Source organism: Poeciliopsis prolifica, unplaced genomic scaffold (assembly GCF_027474105.1).
Source record: "Poeciliopsis prolifica strain line A6 unplaced genomic scaffold, Auburn_PproV2 SCAFFOLD046, whole genome shotgun sequence".
Lineage (NCBI taxonomy): Eukaryota > Metazoa > Chordata > Actinopteri > Cyprinodontiformes > Poeciliidae > Poeciliopsis > Poeciliopsis prolifica.
In genome coordinates, this window is record NW_026562421.1 from 1,503,920 (window position 1) to 1,527,195 (window position 23,276).

Consider the following 23,276-nt stretch of genomic DNA (forward strand, 5'->3'; position numbering starts at 1 on the left):
CTCCAGCAGATTGTTGCCATTGTGACTTTTGGTTTTATCTCAAGTGGCTTTGATAAACTGGTTAAACTGCTGATTGACCGTTCCATAAACCTCATACCTGAACAGCAATTGTCTAACATCAACTTGGCAACTGTTTCTAGGATCAACAATATCTTTATGAAGATGTGATAAAAGGAATTCTTTATGCCAAAGGCTGATAAGATCTGTTTTAGTGAAAGCTGCAAATGTCAGCGTGTGCAGTTAGAAATAATGCACATTGTGGAGACGTATCAGGTTTTGGATTTAAAACTGATTGAACATAAATTAGTCTTCATTTTCATTTCAGTGTAGTAACCTTTTATTTTTTTATTTTTTTTTATATTTCTTATGATTTCAGGAAAATTATCTCCACCACCTCTGCTTACTTGTTTCTGCTTTAAGAAAAAGTGGAAGAGGCCTTACATATTGCAATTTGAATAACATTGTTTGTTTGAAAACCAACACAGCACTTCCACTTAATCTTATTCGAAGAAAAAAATTGTGTACAACATAAATATATATATATATATATATTTTTTTTTTATTGTAGTTATCTCACGTTAAACAAATAATAAATATTCAGCGTTTTATGCACTCAGTTCCAGATTTTCCGTGGAATGGAACTCAAACTCAGTTTTGGAAAAGTTGCCTATTCGCGGATTTCTTTGTAAAGCTTATGCCAAATAATTGGAAAATAGCTGAGGAGCTGAAATACCTAGGCGCAGTGATACTCTTAATGGCTGGCCTTTGAAAACCAACCAATCCAGGTGCACCATTTATTTTACTCTCCTCTGACTGGCTGGACCCCGAAAAGCGAGATTAAGGCCTGTTTCCATTTAGCTTAATAACTGACATTAAGGTATATTGTGTGTTTGAACTATTCAAATACATTTATAGACATTTTTGAAGGGGACTCAAGTATTTATGGTTGTGGTCCTTAACTTCCATAAATATTGAGAGTCCACTGTAAAATGCAAGTGAAACAGTTTTATGATATTTGAATGTACATTTGCTTAGGGTGAGTGTTTGATTCATTTTGATTGTAATGGGACTCGGAGACCTATTTCCCTTGAAACAACATTTTTAAGCGAATGAATCATTCAGATATGGAAGATTGCTGTTTTTACAAGCCTGGAAATGGCTTCATAACAATTTCTGCCCATCTGTGATTAAAACGGTTAAAACGGCTGCAGCTGTGACAGTCAAGGTTGAGCAAAGATCTAATTCATCGTATCAGCTCATTAGATTGTGATGGGAAGAAACCTAAAGCAATTTCTACTTTAGAACTGCATCAGGTGTTTCAGTGTGAGACTATCCTATTGCATTAAAGATGAATTTAACATGTGAATTTATTTTCATGTTACCTAGAAAGAACTGATTTTTTTCTCATCAAACACAGTTGAATCAACCTAAGCATGAGAAAAACAGATATTTTGCATATGAATAAGCATCCTTGAGGCAGTATAATGCCATAAAATAAATGTAATGAAGTACTTCTCTAATATTACCCTTCAATTCCGAGCCGGTGGCAAATGCGGATGCACACTCAGTCCACACCTGCCTTCTTCACACTTAAGCTTTAACCCAGTCTGGTGCAGTTCTTATTTATATTGATAATAAATCTATTCCTACTCTACTTCATGCTACGAAGCTCAGGCGGTCACATTCACAGCTGTTAATTTCCTTGAGGCTTCAATAAAACTATTGCACAATCCAGCCTTGTTCAATTGACTCACCGAATGCTCAGATTTTACCAGATATAAAAAGTCATTACTTGGCTTTGCTCCACACGAACAGAGCAAGCTTATCATATTCCAGATCTTTAAATCCAGGCACTTCAGAGTTTACGGGTCACCTGGAATAACTTCCTCAAATAGTCGATGACTCAGCCAAGCTGCACTGCAAGCTTTGTTGAATTAACACTTGAAAATAAGAGTCATCCTCCATTTGGGACCAGTGCTGGTCATTTTATCTCTTGGCCGTTTTACACTTTTGTAGTTTTGGTCCTAATTTCCCAAATCTATAAAAAATAGCTCCAAATTATTCACACATGAATCACCTAGTTGAAGAAGTTTCTATTGGGTGTATGTAAGATTGGATGACAGAGGAAAGAATTTGCGGCTTGGGAAGCTAAACTACTTGGACTCGATGCTTCTTGACATACTACTGGGTAGTACTAACCAATCATGGCTCGACATTCATTTCCTTCGTTCTTATTGGGTGTTCCCCCGAGTTGGAGATGAGGACGACTGTGGATGTCAGCCTCTGCTAAGACTGTCTCTTCTGTGTGTATTAATGTATATTAAGGTATATTTGGTCGTCAAATGATTAAAATAGGCATTTATAGTCGTTTCAGAGGGGTCTAAAGTATTTGCGGATTTACTCTCTTTGTTGAAGCTGTGGTCTCTAACCTTAACAAATTCTGGGGGTCCACTGCAGATTAATTGTGTAAATTATATATCTACCTAAAGGAGGTCATAAATGGTTATTTTTGCCTTATTACAGGCCATAATCGATCTTAGGAGGCAGAAAGCCCAAACATGAATTGGATCCAAAATAAGTGGAAGTATCGTGTTAAATAAATTCACAGGAAAATTATATTTAAATCGATAAAATCACAAGTGAAAGCCATTTATCTCCAGAATTTGTGAATGTTTGAATTAAAGAAAAAAATAGACTTGAATACATTTTACAATGTGCACAGATTGACCCAGTGTTGATGTATTGAGGAAATTTTGAGCACTTTCTCTTTACAATTGTGCCTAACGTATGTCTCAGAAGTGCTCACTCTCCTCATACACTCTTTTCCAGGAGGTATGAACCACAACAAGTGCCTCTGTTTGAGTGAAGCCATATGTACTGTACTGTAGAGCAGTGGGGGCAAGTCTGTTAATCTAGAACAGACCTACAGACGGGAAGGCAGTGCAGTTGCATAAGGTCCGCAGTAAAACCCAGGGCCTGGCTCTCTTCCTCCTGCCTCCCTGCTCAGCCAGAGGACACATGGCAGGAGAAGAAAGCAGGCGAGTGGGCTCTTCAACAGATGCATTGTTTATTTATTGAAAAAATAAATCAGACATGGGCAAGGCGTGTCCCCTCACTTTAATCTCCTGCAGTCTTCCTCTGCACTGTTTTCAATCCCACCTACCAGGCAACAGCTAATGGCAGCTCTTTGTAAAGTTTGGGAAAGTGGGCTCCTTCCAGCATTCATGGGGGGGGTGATGTGCTCTTCTCCAAGAGGACAATGAAAAGTAGTTTGTTGGAAAAAGGCAGCATACGAGTCCTTCTCCATGACTTGAAGCAAGCATTTCCCTTTACAAGCATTCCCCTCTCTTCTTTTTTTTCCTCTGGCAATCCATCACATTTAATACAGAAGCTGATGTTGTATATTTAGTTAGCAATTAAGAGCCTGAAGAAAAAGCTGCATTTTGGACGGTGGATTTAAAAGACAGACAGCGTGCCTCTCCTGGGAAAAGTGTGGACTCATTCAGCAATATTACCTCTTTAGAGATTCTGTTTTCTAAAGTCATTTGACTGATCTCTGGCAGGTGAATCAGGAATTTGATTAGTTGCTGGAATCTTCTTTACAGAAACCATCTGGAAAGAGGCAAACACCTTCAAAGAAATGCCAAATAGGTCTTTGGATGAAGCATCTATCAAAAGACTTATGATCTGCTTCTTCACCTTAAACCTTAGCGACTATATGGTCAATAAAGCTTTTACTCCAGATGGTCACACAATCAATTTAATTATTAGAAAAATAATAATAATAATTCTATCTTTTAATTGAGGGATTTCTGAAAAACAAACTTCTTCTTTTCTTTTTAGATTTTATCAAGTATGACGTAATGGAAATTTTGGAAAACATTTTTTGTAATCTTCTAAAACACACCTTGAACTCAGCACAACTCTTTGACTTAGTGCCGCAGTGTAGAATTGTAAAGCAAAACACTTTGTGAAAACAAAGCCTGTATGGGAGGATGAGATAATGATTGAGCTGATTGCTGTTTATTTTTTCAGTTCTAACACCTGCAAATCTTCATTGGTTGGTGTTTGACCCAAAAAACCCCCATCCAGACCACAGAAGAGTTTCTAGGTGCCAGATGCATCTGCTGGGCAAAAACTGAAATCTCAAATGAGTCAGACTTTACTAAAATAAAACACAGATAAATACATTTAGGTTACCTTAGAACTTGACTTAGACATGGTCTGGCTATTTTCAAAGATATACATTTTCTGTCTTTTTGAAGTTTACTAGTAACAGAGTGAAAAAGTGAGCCAGACACAGAAAAAATATTAAAGTGTCTCCAGTGGTGTCATATTTTCTTCTTTAAAAACACCACAGTGCAATGCATAAAGTGGACAACTGTGTTTTCAAAACTTTTCTTTTTTCTTCTTCTTCACTAAATCTGCTTGCATATGGGGAGGAGGTACAACAAAGGTTCTCAGTTTTGTTTATTAAAATCTCTTTGTTGCATGCATCCTGGTCTTCATTTCATGCTACTGGCTAGTAAGTGGGGCGTAAAGGTATCATAGTAGCAGTAAGTACGTGAGGTACCAGCATAATGTGTGTCTTGCCACACTGTGTTGTAATGAGCCAAGCATCTGTGCTTGGATGGTATTGTGGTTCTATAATCCTTAGTGCAACGCGCACAAATTCACTGACACATTAGTTTAAAATTCAGATGCATGCCATCTTTTTATTTATCCGTTTTATTTGAAAAAGAATAATTTTTCTTCCAGTTGAACTTACTCTTCGTTGATATATCACATACAATATGTGGTTTTAATGTGGTAAAATGTTGAACCTTTAAATTGGTTATAATTTTTGCATCCAGACTCTGGACACCGCACCCTTAACAGTACGACATTTCATTGTAAGTATGGGTTTCACATCAAAATGACCTACTTAACTGAAAGCGCACCGTGTGAAACAATGAAGTTTAAGCAACATTTGTTAACTTATTGCATGATACATCTGATTATTTTTTGCAAGGCTTTAAACAGGCAAGTGCTAAGACTTATTTTTTCATTCATATTTTGCTTTTTGACATTGGATAATTGAAATATCGGCTTTGGAAGACTTAAAAGAATGCACGAGGTATGGTGATTAACGATGTACATGCATCTGGAGGATTCTCAGCTCTTAATGAGAATTCAAAATGCTTAAAGTGTTATTCATGTGCTCTGAATTGTATTTGAGTGATCTAGGTTTAGACAAAGGTCACTGCGTCAGTGTGTTCGACTGTGAAAGGAGACAGCAGTTGTCTCCTGTAGACTATGAACCATTGATGAGGTGGCGGTGCGTCTGAGTTTAGGCTTTTCTGATTAGTTTGACTTTCAGACTGCGCGAGTTGGTCTGACCAAAGTCTGTCTGGATGTTGCACCGACTTACCCGCAAGTCACTGTTTAAACAAGTCCGTGCATGACTCTTGCTGCTCTAACGCTAACCAATCATTTGCGGGTGTGTGGGTGGGTGTTTTATTGGAATTCATTGGAGTGTTTTCTAACCTTGTTTGCATGAACTGAGTAGGGGGGTAAAAAGAGCGGGAGCTTGTAATAAGGGATAAATCATAGAGGCGCTCATTCCATCAGCTCTTCATGTCTGATGAGCCGAGAAGTTCACGCTGTAATAACTAGCAACGACCGCCAAATAGGTGTCGACTTGCATGTTGAGACAGGGACTGAAATCATCTATTTTTTTCTTTTTTTTTTTTTTGCTCAATGTGTTGATGAGCAACATTAATGTTGGCCAATGTAATTAAACACACTGCCTGGATTTTGTCTCCAGCAAGAGCTTTCAGAGATTAGGCTCTATGCGGACGTGAGGTTGGAGATGGTTGCTTAAAACAATGACTGAGATATGACTTTGCTCTATGGGTGTGGGCAGCATGTGTGTGTTTTGATGCAGAGGTGTAAAGCATGACAGGTCATGTTTCCACAGATAAGATTTTTTTTTTTTTTTTTTACCTTTTGCTCCATGTTTTTCTGCCTGGTTCCGTTAAACACTCACCTCCAGCCTGAATCAGCAATGCTGACAATCACCTCTCCTCTTTTGGAGGAAAGGTGATTGTCAGAGGTGATAGCCATTGTATTTTTTTAATAAACAATGACTAAACATTGTTTATTTTAAAAAAGAGCATAACAGAAATATTGACTAAATACTTTAAGCTTTCCGTACTAAATATAATTTCCAACAGTCATGCTATGTGGGATGTTGTTAAACACATGTTTATGCTTAAGCATTTTTTCCTACTTAAAGTAAAGCCTATTTTTAAGAACATATGAATATACAGCTTTAATTCACTTTTTTATAAAAATATCAGTCTAATGGAGCTTAGTCATAGTGACAATTTAAATATTCAAATTTTATCACATTTAAAATAGCTATATAACTATTTCACAGTTTTGTTTTATTAAAGTCTACAAACTTTTTTTCTGATCTGCCTTTGAATTTAGTTAGATTGCTGCATGATGTATTGGCTTCTGGGATCTTTAACTTACCAAAAGTTAAAGGTTTGCTGTCAGATAGGTTCTGTGTCGGTGTGCAGATCTGACCGGGGTGCACAATCAAGATACTATAGTTAATCACACTTTATTCATGATTTAGCAAGTAGGAGATTTATATTTTTACATCAGGCCAGAGTGGTTCAAAAAGCTTTTATCATTCATAAGTAAGTATTTTGCAAATATTTTAACAGCAATTTATGGACAACTATCTAAGGATCGATTACTTTAAAAGTTTATAATTTTTGTTACTGACACTTACCTTAAAAAGTAATACAGACAAAGTACAGACAAAAATGTTCTAAGTTTGAATAAACCTGAATATTATTATTTTTTTCCCCCATTAGATCTGGACAGTGTTATCGCTTTCCCACAGAATTTACTAAAAAAAAAAGAAGGGGAAGAAAAACAAAACAGCTGAGGAAATCAATTTCACAATAAGCTCGTCAAGCTAATTTCAGAAATAGAACCTCATGTCCTGGTATGTTCCTGGAAACAAATTGTAGATTTCTAAAAATAGCTATTACTAATAAACATAGCTTTTATCAAGTTATGGTTTTGTTGCACTTTAGAACCCCCCTTAAGAATAAGTGACAGCTTGAAGTGCACTAAGGCAGTAATAGAGGTGAAAGATTTGTGGCCATCAAGGAGGCTTCTTAGTCCTTAAATGCAATTAAGGACTAATTGACATGTAGTAGTTGTTAAATTTTTTATTTAAATGGCAAAACGGTCATTGTTTTTGCTTTTGCACAGATTTGCAGATGATGCATGAATAAATGATTGAAGTGCACATGGGTAGTGTTTTCCCTTACAGTGCTGTAAATAGTCTAGTACAGGTGTCTGGGTCGCAGGTGTGATATGAGTGATGCGACTTTGTCGAGGGTGGCATCTCACAAGCCATAGCAATAAACCCTCTCAGAAATATATGCATGTGATTTGTATCCCAAACACATTTCCTAATGCTTACTTGCATGTTTATATGTCCAAGATAGAAAAATTTATGTATCTGTATAGTATTGGTAAATATTGATCATCAATAACAGAATATTGTTATAAACTAAAATGTTCACTTTGGCGCATCTGGTGTTTAATTCTCTATTGTGCAGAAATGTATTTATGCAGTGAACCTACTGGGTCTAGGGACAGCCGTGATGCAAATACTGAGACCAACTCTAAAAGTCCCCATAACTACATATTTAAATTGTTGAAACATCAAATACACCTTAATGCATTTTCTTTGGAATATTTGAAATCTACTCTATGAAAACATCTGGGTAGGCAGATTTTCTGACTTTCTTCATCATTGGTGTGGCCTGATTTGACTGACTTGACCCCTCATGACATGTACATGTGAAAGGATAAAATTCACCCAACTTCATGTTAACCACAGTGTGACGCCCCCTTTATAACTCTACCTAAAGTCTGCAATGTTTTCTAAAGTATTCATTTGACATTCTCTCTGATGATGAATTGAGGATTTTGTTTTATATCAGCAAACTCTCCAGTTTTGAGGGAAGTGGGTCTTTTAAATCAGCCATAAAAGATGCCAGTGCACCTCAGATTTATGGACTTTTTCCAGGGAAAGAAATCGGAAGAAAGGAGTTAGTTATTTTTTCTTATCTCCGAGAAGATGCATTCCTTAAGAAATCAACCCCAACGGTCTCATACCTTTTTTTTGTCATGATGCACACTCATTCTCTTGTGTGTGATATTACATAAGTGCTAGGTGAACTCTGGCAGGACGTGCTGTTCCAGAGCCCGAGTGAGCTCAGAGGAAGTTCAGTCAAACCACAAACAGAAAACTGGATTGCTTTTTCTGGAAGAAAAAGATTTGTAAGAGCATGACTGAGCACATTCTCTTCAAATCTCATCATCTCTGACATTATATCGGTGAAAGTTTAAATTTATAAGTAGCCCTTCTGTAGATCTGAAGACTTCCTGGCAACCGACTTAAAAGCTTGTGAGGATGTGACACCCTGCACAAACTCACCTCGAATTGTCCTCTTCAGCCAAAGGTTTGATGGCTGTGAGGAAACTGCTGCCAAATTCCTCTGCTTGTTGGATTTTTAAACCATCAATAGTCATGAATTGATGGCCTTCGACGGCCGGCATCCTTCATGTTTTAGTTCTCTTCTTGGTGGTAGTGACAACCTTTTCAGAATGTCAATGTTCTTCTTAGGCCTCTAACGAGCCATCATTTGATCAAGGTGCGTCAAATCAGGGAGAGAACTGAAACATGCAGGATGCCGGCCCTCGAGGACCGACTTTGGGGACCCCTGATCCAAGTGATTCTTTGAATCTCAACTTGATGTAACTGCTGGTGTAAACGTCCATTAGTTTGGACAATAAAGGGACCAAACTCTGCAGGATGACTGAATTGTCTCTCTCCTTGGTGTGCTTATGGAAAGATTAGTTTTATTTAAATAATAATTTTGATTCACCACAATACCCATTTCCTTTCAAACAGGACAAGTTTTATCACATCCACTGCTTCAGGATGATACAGCCATTCTGTCTGTCCTCCTTTGCGTGTGTCTGTGTGTTAAATGGGCATGCCTGAAGAATGTGTTGAAACAGGGGTTGATAAGTCAGGTGCCACGTGGCGTTGGACGTGCTAAGCCAAGATGAGAGCTATAGTGGCACCACTTGTGTGTGTGATTATGTGTTCTGAGAGAGGATGTATGTGTGTGCCCACTAATCCAGGGAGATCCAAGAGCTGGCACGCAAAGGGATACACAGACTACACAATCACATGACGTGTGTTTGTTTCATGCACATTCAGCCCTTCACAGTGCCAGCTTTCCTGCATAAGGCTCTCACCGTAACTCTGTAAAACCGCAACATCTTACCCAGTATTTCTGATTGAATTTCTTGTGCAGCTATAGCAATACACTTGAAATGAGACAAAACTAACTCACAGGCAACTTTTCAACAAGATATAGGAGCTTGTTTTAAGTCAAGAACTAATTAATATAGATTTTTTTTTTAAAGTACACGTTTCACTGGCAGATTTAACTTGTAAGAAGACATTTTTTTCACGTTGTAAAAACAAATTTTCCAGTGGAAGTAGTTCCTTTTTTCAGGATTAAAGAATTATTGACTAAAAACTCATATCTTGTAAAAAGTTACTTGTAAGGTAATTTTGACCTATTTCTAAACCGTTTCTATTTCTAAAAGTCATGTTCCATGTAATTGTCTATCATCTCCTGCACCATCCTGACATTACATGAACTTACCTGAACTTTTCTACTTGAAACAGAGACTCGCTCTCTGGAGTAGTTGACCTTTTTCTGGAAGAAAATCATGACCTCGGCCTTGAAGGAGTTGACTGTCAGTCCTGCCATGTCAATACAAGACTGTGAACCAATCTAGTTCATGATGAAGGTCAAGACTTGGTCAGCAGAACGCATAATCTGTCAAATGCAAACATGTAGATCTTGAGGTTCAACAACCCAGAGATGAGATTATGTCCATGAATACTTTCGTAGTGATTGCAGTGAGCGGCAGGTTTAGTGTAGGAAAAACTACACTGGCCACAAGCACAACTTGCTTTGGTAATACCAAGAACCAGACCACTCTTAAAAATAAGCCAGCTGCCCCATACTCCTACAACACCCCACCCACAAAATGCCTCTAGAGACGTGGACATAAGACTCCTCCTGATCTAGAAAACACATGTAGACCACAAAATAAAGTTCTCATAACCCCCATCAGTAGACCAGGCTCACTATTAGGACAAAAGTCACTCTGCTCTTGACTTTTTTTCCCAACTTACAATTTTTCTAACCCTGTTTGCATAAAAGGTTTTTATACATGACCTGCATCCAATCATCAAGCTCGACTGTGTCTGAGCTCTATAACAATCCTGGCTTAATGTACCTTACCAGTGGTTTAATTCTCGGGAACTCTTGATTCCCTCCTTTTTTTAGAATTCCCAAAATAACATAACCCTTTCCAGGGATTTAAACCACAGATCTGCATATGCACAGTTTTAAAAGGATAGGAATGTTCAGTATTTGAAACACTAAAATCCAGCCCTGACAGCAGAATCTTTCAGAGTTTTAGTAAGTCTTTTTCCTGCTTTGAACTCTTGATTTTGGCTAAAATCTTTTTTTTCCTCAGCTGTTTGAGTCATGGCAAGAATGTGAACCCTTCAGTGCGGTGCTATGGAGAGTTCACCTATCTGTGTACGCTATTTTAGATTGCTGTTTGATTTGCTCACTTTTCTCTGCCCTTCTACCTCTGTCTGATGGGAAATTCACTAAAAGAATTGCGGTTTTGATGAAACGTAAGGAGATGCAACATATGTCAGCTTTTTGATTCTTGGGAGATGATCTGACATCAGTGATGCAAAAAAGGAGAGATGCAAAAATCATTTTTTTTACCTGCAGTTTGCTGCAATGAGCCGGACATAATTAGTACTTAACATGTAGCATTTTCAGATGGAAATGATGGAGATGACAAACAAAAATCTGGGAATGAATGAGTGAGTGAGTACAAACAGAAATCCTGCATGGTTTTATGTTGACCTTTCCTCAGTTTTAGTCTGAGTCAGGGTTTCTTCTGAGAGTGTGATCTATTCTTGCTTTAAAGCTTGACAGTGGCTCGACCTGGGTCCAGCGACCTTGGGTGTAGAGGAGGAAGTGAGGAGTCTGTGCTGCAGGAAAGACTCTGGCTCGTGCAACTTGGAGCGGGGCTTTAATCTCTGCTGGACCGTCAGAAGGCTTTGACAGTCTGCAGGCCCCAATTAGGTTGCACGATTGAGCTAGGGGATTTGTACTTCCTCTGGTCTTTTTTTTTGAGGATGGATTCATACTAACCCCATTTAGTCTTGTTTATAACATCGGCTCATTTGACTAGAAAGTCAAGTTTGTTTGGCAAGTGTGAATATTTAATCAAAAATTGATGTGGAGCAAAACAAAATGAACTCTGGTCCATCTAAAAACCCAGGTCTCTGTTCAGTTGAAGTAGACTGGTGTGGTTCAAATTGGATGCAAGTGGACCAGAGACTGCTCCAAAGCAGGAAGTAGACTATAGAGCAGGGAATTCTGGGTAAATATAACCAGAACAAACCTGCTAGTTTCCACCCCAATTGACCTGATGATGCATTAAAAGCAGCCAATAACCTGATGTGATGCACACAGTCTTTCTTTGACTGTATATTTCTCTTGAAACAAGCGAGTAATGCTTGTATGATTAGCCTCTACCTCTTTTTGCTTTCATGAGGGTTACACTCCCTGTGTAATGCTCTAATCTTTGCTGTTCACACACACACACACACGCACACACATGCAGTTTGCACAGACACACACTACTCCTCCCGAGCACAAGGAAACAATGTCGGGAAGTACATTAGCAGGACCTCCATTGTATCTCCCCTTGCTTCCTGAGCCGGCTGTGGGTGCTGCCTTGCTGCGACACACTGAAGGCTCTACTGGTCTTGAAGGTGGTGTAAAAGCTGGAGGTGTGGTTTGATATGTCTGGAACAGATACTTAATCCTGAAAGCTTCCTAATTTGGAACCATGGCATCTCCCAGTTGCTGACCTGCACTCAGATTTGTGGATTGAGTGTAGGTGGTACAGTTTTGGATTATGTCAGGGTAAGCAGATGCCAGACCAGCACATGAGGTGACTTTAGAGGGGCACAGATGGTGGGAGTCGCCAAACCTCAGGGCTGCCTGTGGCGGCCTCTGCGGTCATTTAATTGTAGCAGAAACAATAGTGGAGCAGGGAGCTGTTTATTCTAAAAGTGTGTGACCATGATGGTATTTTCATTCCGGCTCAGCCCTTCTATTTTTTTTTTTATTTTAATTTTGAACGTGTCTCCGTTTTGATGTAAAGACTTTGTGCATTGCTCTGTGTGCAGGTTTGCCACCACCCAGACTGCCAGGACCTGAACAGCAAAAGCCCCCTTCAACTGTGTGATTCATGTGACTCACGATGCCATCCAGAGAGCGCAGACAACATGCACTTTGACCGACACCCCCGATTCGACCTGCAACCTCAAGGTAGATGATTTCTTTATTTGGTACTCCGTTCCCCTCCCCCTCTGCCTGGTAGGGGGATGAAGTCATCCCCCATTACCTCATGACAGGACCTTCACTGTGTAAATATCACGCATGCCAGGTCTTTATTGTTGTCTATATAAGGCAGGTGATGTCAATCATTTTCCCTTTTTGTGCCTAAGCACTCTGATCACTCACTTTGAAGACATTCTGATTGGCAAGAAGCAGCAAATGCAGTAAACTTTCAGGTGAAACCACAGAAACCTGACGCATGGCGCTATTGGCTCACTCACACAAAGCTCTGACTGGTTGGTGACTTTCAAACCCTGACTAAATCTTCCAACAGAGACAATCCCAGTTTCCCATCTAAACCTCTGAGCAACGGGGGGTGGGTTGTAATCTGAGGATCTGGGGCTTGTGCAAACTAGCCACGGAGGGTGTTTTGCAGTTTTTGCTCCAGATAAAAACATATTTATTTCCCATTTTTTAAATCTTTCATCTTTCCCAAAATATTTTCCTAAAGATTTTCGGGATGTCCCGCCCAGGGATCATCTCGATGAGACGTTCAAACCACCTCAACTTACTCTTTTCATTGCGGAGAAGCAGTAGCTTTACTTTGAACTCTCCCCAAATAATTGTTATAATAATCCTTACTCTGTCTTTAAAACTGAGTCCAGGATGTAAGCTGTCAATTAGCTAAGATGTCTAGTCCCGGGAAGATTATAAACAATAATATATTCTTTCTTGTGAACAATGTTTTCTTTTCTCTACACGTCCAAAAATGACCTTTTAACCTTTCTCAGATAGATTAGCAGCAACTATTGTTTCTCTGAGAACATTGCTGTTGTCTTTCCCTTTTGGCATTGTATTAACACCCACCTGTGTGCCCTGGAGCATCAAACAGACAGAACTCCTCCTTTTATAGGGATGATCACATTTCCTGACGAGTTAATAAAAAATTATTACCACGAGCTGCACATTGTTGTAACTTTCTCACTTAAATCCTGTGCTATCTGATAAGTTTACGACTTATTTGTTGAATGAAAGATATTACAAAATGTTGACTGTTTTGAACTCACAAAGTAAGATGTAGTATGTTTAACTAATACACATAACTAGGGCTGAAACACCTCAATGGATTAATCGGGATGAATCGATTGATATTGTCTTCAACTATGGATATTTGCTCAAAGAACACACTCGGCAGTAATTAAGCCACTCTTCAAATGATGTAGTACAGAATGTGCCAATTTCTTTCATTTGTCATAATTGATTACAAAAATAATTGTTGCAGCCTCCACATAAAATATATCATTATGTGAGGCTGAATTGTCTGTATTATGATCCACACTCAAATTTTAAGTCACAGCAGGTTGTCTTTAGAACCACAGAGTGCTAATCTAAAGGGTTAACATGGTTTGTTTTTGTGTGTGTTTTAGTAATTTGTGTCAGCTCTGTGGAGTGCAGCGTTTGAGGTAAAATGAGTTGTGATCCAACAGAGGGAGTGACTTCTGTGTTTTCTTAACCTCCAGCTTCCATCCTGGCTCGGAACGTGTCCACGCGCTCCTGCCCCCCACGCACCAGCCCCCCCTCCGATCTGGAGGAAGAGGATGAAGGGAGCAACGACCGCGGGTCGGTAACCTTCCTCTCGTGTCCTGCTAGTGTTTGTGTACGCCTCCTGCCTCTCAGGCTCCAGTAAGAGCAACGCTCTTACTGGAGGCACTTCTTCACAATTCTTAAAGGCATGAGAAGTGTGCCTTGTGTTTTAACTGTTGTGCTTGATTTATATAATGATTCGTCTTTGCAACTGCTTTGCAGTGAGCGTAAAACGGTGGGGATGAAGTTGGGAAAGAAGAAGCCAAGGAGACGACACACTGATGTAAGTAACTCTCCTGGTCTTTTTTTAATGGAACAGCAGTTTTCTTTTAACAGGAGTTTATGAAATATTCATTCTGGTTCCACACGACTGTCCTTCACCTGAGCGAGTCAGACCACTCAAAAAGAAGGAGCCCCCCTGTGGATGAACCGGGAACAAACACCGCTGTGGCCTAATAGTCCATCTGCTCTCTGCAGGACCCCAGCAAAGAGTGTTTCAGCCTCAAGTTTGACCTCAACGTCGACATCAACACGGAGATTGTACCGGCTATGAAAAAGAAAACGCTGAGGTTAGATGAGTCAGATGATGGTAGGAGCAAAATGAATTGCATTAAGTGTTTTTTCAAAACGCCTTTATGTCTTGTGTTGTCAGAGAGGTTTTAGGTCCAGTTTTTGAGAGGAATGGCATCGAGCTGTCGCGGGTCGACCTGTTCCTTGATCAGTCCAACACGCCGCTGTCCCTCCACTTCGAGGCCTATCGCTTAGGAGGACACTACCTCAAAGTTAAAGGTAAAAGCTGTCAACCATGCCTTTCGTTAACAACCAATCTTTTGTCCATCACTGGACTTCTGTCCATTCACAGGTCATAAGCAATAACTGGCTAAACAAGGAAAGAAGACAGTTCAACTTATGACTGCCATTTCTAAGAAAAAAAAAAAATCTGTGAAGGACTTTTTACATTGATAAACATTCGTTTGTGTTTGAAATTTGGTCTTGGTTCCAGCTCGTGGTCAGAAGGAGAAAATGTTGCCATTGTGCAATGTAGAATTTTCTGTTGCAGAAAACTATGGAAGATAGAGCTTCTTTTCAAAACGAAGAATATATTTAAAATTTGCACAAATTGAGACAGCTATTTCTCATTTTCATCTGTGTAGCACGTCCTGGTGACGAAGTGAAGGTGGCACAGGGTGTAAAGGACTTTCGATCACACAGCCTGCCCATCATGAAGCCCCCCGATGGCCAGAGCCCCTACATCCTCACCCCGAGAGAGAAGGTGGCACACGACTCTCTGGGACGCCGTGAAAGCATTGATCTGCTGGTCAGTTCATGTTTTATTTTCTGCTGTGCTGCCGCTCATCACACCTCCTCTGGCTCCTTATTTTTAACTTTTCCAGCTTTCAAAAACACACTGTGAACACAAACGCAGACACTCCCACAGACTGTTTGGTTCTACCACACCTTTTTCCCGACTTTCCATAGCTTCCCTTTTGTTCCTTCTGACCCATAAAACCTCTTCCTTCTCCACCTTCATAGATGAGCATGCTGGACGTTTTTTATTTTTATTTTTTTCATCATCGCCTGCTGTTGTGATTAGTGCACCCTGAAACACTCACTGGTACTTCTACGCTTCCTGCAGCCAGAGGAAGCGGCTGTTTTGTAACTGAGAGATTGTAAGAGGCTAACTGAGGCCTCTTGATCTACTTGGCTGCAGAACATTAAGGTTGGAAATGAGGCCGGCTGCCAGCAGGTTCAGGCTGTGGCAAGTAGGGACACCAGGACCTGAATTGTGATTCCTAAATCTCTGACCCATTTTAAGCCACAAAAAGAATCTTCTGTTTCAAAGAGGTTTGTTTAAATTAACCCTGTTGAGGAAAAAAAATGCACTTTACATCAATCGCATAACTTTTTTCCACCTGTTGTTGAAGAAATCTCAACCCTCTCAGTGCGATCCATCACCGTGGCAAACTTCTCACTTCCCTCATGTTTGGCACAGGTTAATGCTAATCAGGCTTGTCATCTGACCTTTTAAGTGCTTAAAACAAAGTTGTTAATCACCTTTCTCAAAAGTCAAGAGCCACCTATCCACAGGTGAGCTGGATTTTGCATTCACGTGTGCAAGCTGTAAACCAGATGTCTGTTGCTCTGGGCGAGCTGGTGGGGGCTCGGTAAAAGCACTTTCCTGCCATCTGTGGAGCAAAATAGTCAAGGTTAGTCATAAAGGCTGAGACATAAACACTGAAGGTTGCCAAGGAAAGTTTAGTTTTAGTCATCATGTGTCTCATTTGTTAATTTGGCCAAAATCACTACATGTTCCTTGATGAGACAAAGAATGTCAATGTGCCTACCTGATGTTCATGTAAGGACCCGTCGGCTTTACTGACGATGAATGTGGAGTTTAAACTGGAGATAATCCCAGTTTGTTCCTCAGGATGGCAGTGGTGCTCTTCTTACGGTAGGTTGGCTATGATCTAACAGAAAACTGTTACCTGTGTTCAATTGTTGGTGGCATTAAAATACTTTAAGAGATTTGAAGAGACAAATCAAGTGGTGATGACAAGAATTTAATGGATAAAATTATAAATCCATTTCTATTAAAGGTGTGTAAATGTGCTATTATTTTGCAACTAAAACAACAAAAATAAAACCATGGCAAATATTTCTCCTTTCTAATTTCAAATAAGTACAACTCAAAAATAGAAAATTGATTTCAAGAATGTAGATTTTATGCATTTCTACTTTCCACAATAAAAATCTGACATAACTTGAACTACTAAAATATTGAGCAAGGCTATAATGTAAAAGCTTTCAGAGAAAAAATGTCTAGTTCTAGTTTGTGGTGCATGATATTACAAAAACACACATTAATGGATTTTTTTTTCCATTCTGTTCTTTTTCTCAGACTTTGGTCCATATTGGTAGCACTATGTCACAAAGTTGCTGCATTTTTTTTGGATGGAGATCCATGACAGAAATCTTCTAAAAGTGCTCTGTTGGCTTGAGATCTGGTCACTGTGGTGATTACTGGAGTACAGCAAACTAATTTTCATTGTTCAACTCTACAAAAGCACAAAACTTTTAGAATTTTCATCTAGCTTCTATCACAAATATTTTAGTACACTTGAACACAGCTACCTAGATGACATTTTAGCAAGATAAATAAACTTGATTACTGACTGAATTAAATCAGTAATCATGAAAAGTACTAATTCCACTGGCAGGTTTTTTTCACTTACAGGAAAAATATCTTATTCAAAGTGTAAAAATCTGCCTTTGCAGGGCTGTCTGAAGTTCTCAGACCAGTTGGTCTGACACCATTTCATGTTTAAAATCAGTTAAATTTTTATTTTCTTTCCAGTTTGATGCTTTCAACTTCACCAAATTGTTTCTAACATATGAACAGTTGTACCTAATAAAGTAGCAGGTTAGTGTGTGAATTTATTTGCATATGTAAAAACTGTACTATGGACCATCCATGTGATGTTGGATCTTTTATCTTATTTCATTTTGACTTTTAATCAAGATTAAACTAATATTTTTTCTTCAAAAATATTAATGGGACATTAGACCTTTTTAATTTTCGCATTCCTAACATTTTCCAGCACTTTACATAATTTGCTGTCAGGTTTTAATAAAATAGAATTAAATAATCTTTAAGAAAAGCACTAAAATGTCAGCCAGACATGACTGTAAACAAATGGCTCCATTGGGAATCAATGGAGCAGGAAAAGCTCAACCTCTAAGATGCTTTTACTTCTTTGGCCAACAGGAGACGCTGTTTGTTCAAATTATTCCCTGGTTATTTTGATTAGTTCATAAAATCAAAACAGAAAAAATCTAGTACTAAGTTTGCATTTTTGTGCAGATTTTCCTCACCACTCCTTAAGGAATTTTCTTCAACAGGAAATCAACATGTGCTGACTTTGAGGTATTCTTTTGTTTGGAATTGGAATTTGAAGGAGTTTTTTTTTTATGGCAATAATATTAGTTTACAGTCTCTGGCAGTTTTGTGATTGGCTTCTGAGAGCTCTGTTGATTCAGATTATTTTATAACAGACACTGAGCCAAGTCCTCTGATTGGTCAAAGATGCATTCCTCTCCTGCTGATTGACCTCATAAAGTGCTGCTGACCCTTTGTCCCTCCATTGTTAAATATTCCATCCTTCTACAATATTTATACTTTAGCAGATCATTTTTAATCCACACATAAAATAAATTCAGATCTGAACTTTTACAGCTTCACTCTGCGGAATCTGAGGTCACAGTGAAGACTTAACAGGAATTTCAACTAATGTCCCCCGCATTCATTAGGGAAAGGGGTTAATGCGACTGGCTATGGTCGCATAGTTTTGCCAAACGGAGAAGTAGAGTCCCAGCTCTGCAGACACAGAGCAGGAGATGCAACACATCTGGTAAAACACTTTTCTTTACACTGTTTGATCAAAATGAACAGTTTATCCACATATCTGGAAGGTATTGTGAATCTATAATTTGTGAATCTACATTCTGAATTGCAGATAATCTCACACAGACATATTTTGAAAACTCCACTGTTTAATATGAGTATATTTATTCTGTCACAACTGGCACTCCTGCTGTTAATGTTGTATAAAATTATGCTTTGCACAAGTTTGGAAGGGATTATTGATCATTCCTCTTTGCACAATCTCTACCGATATATGTAGGAGAGAGGACTTCTTTGTATTTCATAATGTTGGATCACTATCATGCAGAAAAAAAGCTATGATATGAGACTTTGCAGGCATTTGAAAGGAAAGCAGGTCCACAGTATCGCACCATACTTAAAATGTGTGAACAAACGTTTTCACTCAAATTCAGCTATTTTAAGCTAAATGTATGGACGGTTTGTTGGTAAAAAGCCTAACCTTCATCTCAGGTGATCAATTTTGTGCTAAGAATCAAATTAAATAAGAATAAGATAAATTCAAGTTAGACACTCTGACCAACTTAAGGAGTAATTGACTTCTCAAACTAAGATGTCACTCAAAAACTGGATTTCTCAGGTCTTCAAGTCCTAAAGCTGAAGTTTGTTATTGATACATAACACAAAACTAATAAATTTAGGTACTAGTTAAAATTTCATTTTCTATATGCCATAATCAAGATAAGCCTTCAGATTGGTACTCAAGCATATTAATAGAAAATCAGTTGTAAGGAAAAAGTATCACAGGAAAAGCTACAAAGCAGGAAGAGATAACCGCAACCCACATTTATAAATTTTATAGGAATTGTTGATATCTAAGAAGGGTGCCACTAATTATTTCTCATTGCTCCATGTCGGATTAAAATTACAGCATTTTTACTTATATTACTTATACCAGTAAATGTGCAGGAGGCTGCTGCTTTATCGTCCTTGTTTCAACAAACTGAAACTGAGATCAGTTTATAGTCATCATAAAGATAGCTCTGTCGTCTGGAGCCCAGGGATGGTGTATAAGCGTGTGCAGTACATTGATCCTTGCTTCCTGTCAGTTGGCCGGGTCATAAAACCTCCCATCTATCTGTTTCCATGGAGCAGTTAGCAAAAACATGATTGGCTTATGCGAATCAGGCATCTTGCAGGCTGGTGTCTGTAAACTTACAGCGACATTATTTGATCCAGAGATACAAATCGCTGTGATTAGGCTCGCATTATGGGTTCAGTTGGAGGCTGTTGGCTTTCCCAGGAGTGGATTTGTCATTTAATGGATCCTCCATGTGTGTGTCAAGGTTCAGACCTACAATAAATCACCAGTCTCCCAAACACACACACACACCACAAGATGAATTGCAGGCTCGTCGTTACAGCTTTAATACATTTTGGTGCCAGTTCAATCTCTGTGTAGTTTTGTTCAGTAACATCTAAACTCCTATCTAGACAGTTAATGGAGTCTTTGGGGAAAAACGGAAACATCATGATTCATGATGAGCTCTTTTCCTGCATGTCTCCATCAGTTTTACTTCCCGTGACGGGATTTTTTTTCCCATATTCCTCAAGTCATTTAGGATAATAGGCTTTTGTTTATGCCCAGCTGTATTGAAGACCTGGTACATCATTTCAGGAAAGTGGAGATCTGGACTTTGATTGGGCCATTGCAGTAGTTTGATTCTTTGTTTTTTTTTTTTTTACTATCCAATATTAGGCATTCAATGCTTTGGTTGAGATGTTAATTACCCAGTTCTTGATTAACTTTTCCCTAATTTCTTTCTAGGATATTTTGACGTACAGAAATGTTAATGGGCAACTCAATGGCTACGAGGTGCAAAACAGATCTAAGGCCTCTAAGGCCATTTCTGATATATACGTTTTTTTTTCCCACTTTATGCTAAATCACTTCTGGGGCCAAAGTAGCAAACAATCAGATCATTTTCCGTTTTGTCTCTTAAATCACGCGAAGCCATCCATTGCTTACTCAAAATGACTACACTAAGGGTCAAAAGCTCTCTTTCTTCCCTGACTAACTTCTCAAAATAAACAATGTTTGTATTAAGTTAGTGAAACATCTGAGAAAGTGAGAAAGGTACTAAAATATTTGTTGTTCCTATAAAACAGTTTTAATTGATCTCATTTTTTTTTTAATTGGACACATTATAAAAAATCAACAGCAGATGGTGATTCATAAAGAGTTACCTCCTCATACTAAAAGAAACTGATACTCCTCGATCTGCCTCAGGGTTGGCTGGGTTTGCTATGTGACAGACCGGTAAGATGGATACTGTTTCTTTAAATGACTCAGTTCTGGGGAAGTCTGTCAGTTGTCACAGAAGCACCTAAAAGCCTTCAAGGATGTAAATCTACAATGCGTGATAAAGCCCAAAAGCCTTCAGCAGATGTCAGACTATGGTTGTATTGTTTTAATGACTTACTGTACTCAGTAAGTCATTACTGAGTATAGTAATGACTCACTCGGCCACATTTCCTAGAAATAATTTGAAATCACATAAAACTACTTCATTTTTGTGATTTTATTTGACCTCCAAGTCAATATTGAATTTGTCACGTTTACTCTTTGCCTGGCATTTGTCATTTATTGTTTGCTGTTACTTGATAATGCAGAATCTTTTCACTCTATATATTACACCATGTGGGTCAGCAATGTGACTCACTCTGTGACCTGAAATTATTAGGATGGATGTCTTATTGACATTATTGATTCAAATTACATTTGCTTAATCAGCATCAGTCAGACTGGCAAAGTTGCAGATAAGATTCACACTAAGACACAACTGTATAAACACTTTATGGAGTGAAAATATAACATGTTGTTTCATCACAATATTTTAGAATATAATTGAAAAGTGAGATATTGTTCTGTCTACTTTTGCGCCTTTTTCTACCACACTTTTTTCTTCCACTCAATTTTCTATTAATATGCTTGAATACCACAATCCATAGGCTAATTGTAATAATTGTGTCTTGCAGCTAATCATTAAACACCTAAATTCATAATTTCTTATAAATAAACATTATAGTTTTACTTAGCGATCTGAAATGCATCCACTTTTTATTTTTTTGAGCTGCATCTACAAAGATGTAGTGTGAAACTGAAGAATGTAATCCTTTTACATATTAAGATTTTTGTCACACTGAAATGTTTTAGATCATCAAATTCATTCAGTGTCAGACAAATATAATCAGGGTGAATACAAAAGCAGTTAAATTAGTGCAAAAACAAAACAAAACAAAACTTTCCAAACTAAATTTGGTGTTAATAAGGTGATGGTTTTGAATTCTTTGGTTCTGCAAGATTAAAGTGATATAGCCATGCTGCTGTCTATCAAAGTCCTGAAGAAGAAAAAAAAAACTATCAGACTGTGTTTTGGTTAGTGCAGCAGCAGCATGATCCAAAGTACACACCAAGTCTTCTCTTAAATGGCTAAAATAATAAGTTTGGTCTGGACAAAAGTCCAGTCAACAGGCTTTTAATGCTCAAACACTATCCAATGTGGCTGAATTTAAATAATTTTGCCAAGAAAAGTGGGTAAAAAAATCCCCCACAGTGATGTGAAAACCTGAATGGGAGTTATCCAAAATGCATGATGGCAGTTCTTGCTCTCAAGAATGGCATAACCAGTTATTAAGGAATAACTACTTTTTCACTCAAAGGCCAGGTTGGCTTGGAAAGCCATTTTCCCCTCAAAAACTAATCATTTGAAAACTGATATTTGAAATAACTTTAACCATCTTCATCTGGTGAAAATCTGTCAAATATTTATGTGACCCAAAAAACACAGAAGCTGAACAGAAATCTGTCATGGGTAGACGCTGTTTAACATGGTAAACGTCAGTTAAAGACGTATAATTGTTAACCATGGCGTCAGCTCTACTTTGTGTAAAACCATCCACTGCATTTTTTTTAAGTAGCATTAAACTCAGCATGTTTTGGCATTAAGCTGTTCTTTGTCAGTTCGAGACATGGATTACCATTTGTAATCTTTGCTTTCTTGTGAATAATAGATTATGATTTGCTTGCATTCCAAAATCACCCATCGTCATCTTCTCTGTTTGCATCTAAAATTGGATTACCTTCACTATAGTTTCTGCTTTCAATATCCAGTTTGTCCAGTCACTGTTTGCGTGGGAACAGTTTAATGACTCATGTTTGGTAACTTGCTCTTTCATTACGCTAATAATGAGAGAAGCATGAAACTACCTCAGAATGCTAGCACCTAATAATTATATTGGTGTTTAGCAGAAAACTGAATTTACCCCATATGGTATAGGTGGAGATAAATATTGTGTGTGCTGATGGGAAAGAGCCTGGAAGACAAAGACTTTCCCTCTATGCCTGAAGGTGGCGATTACTGCAAGGCTCAAACACACCTTTATAATTGTTGTTTGTGTGACCGTTGGCCTGCAGCACACCTTATCTGCTGGCTCAGTTCGGCCAGAAGCCACACAAAGGAAGAAACGGCAACGCTTCACAGAGCTCTCCCATCTACCCACTTGGACACATGGGTCTGTCCTGACTTGTGGAGGTTGATCTACTACTGATCCCTCAGAAGATAGTACTAAATTTAAACCTTTTCATTGGTGGGATTTCCCATATTTTCTGTGGAAAATGGTTCGTTTTAATCGTCTGACATCCTGGCACAGCTGGGACCTGCTGCACCTAGACCCAGAGATCCCAGAGTCGCCGCCTCCCGACACAAAAC

The 23,276-nt window shown here is 38.5% G+C and overlaps 1 protein-coding gene across 5 annotated transcripts in view; it reads left to right on the forward strand.

The window, feature by feature from the left end:
- The window catches only part of plekhg5b (pleckstrin homology domain containing, family G (with RhoGef domain) member 5b), a 74,625-nt gene that overhangs the window by 35,385 nt on the left and 15,964 nt on the right, over positions 1-23,276 (forward strand). For all 5 annotated transcript variants that reach the window (XM_055056890.1, XM_055056894.1, XM_055056889.1 and 2 more), the window contains 6 exons: positions 12,389-12,530; positions 14,060-14,159; positions 14,346-14,406; positions 14,601-14,692; positions 14,776-14,912; positions 15,278-15,441. In XM_055056890.1, the coding sequence (XP_054912865.1) occupies positions 12,389-12,530; positions 14,060-14,159; positions 14,346-14,406; positions 14,601-14,692; positions 14,776-14,912; positions 15,278-15,441 (696 nt within the window). The remainder of the gene's footprint in view (positions 1-12,388; positions 12,531-14,059; positions 14,160-14,345; positions 14,407-14,600; positions 14,693-14,775; positions 14,913-15,277; positions 15,442-23,276) is intronic.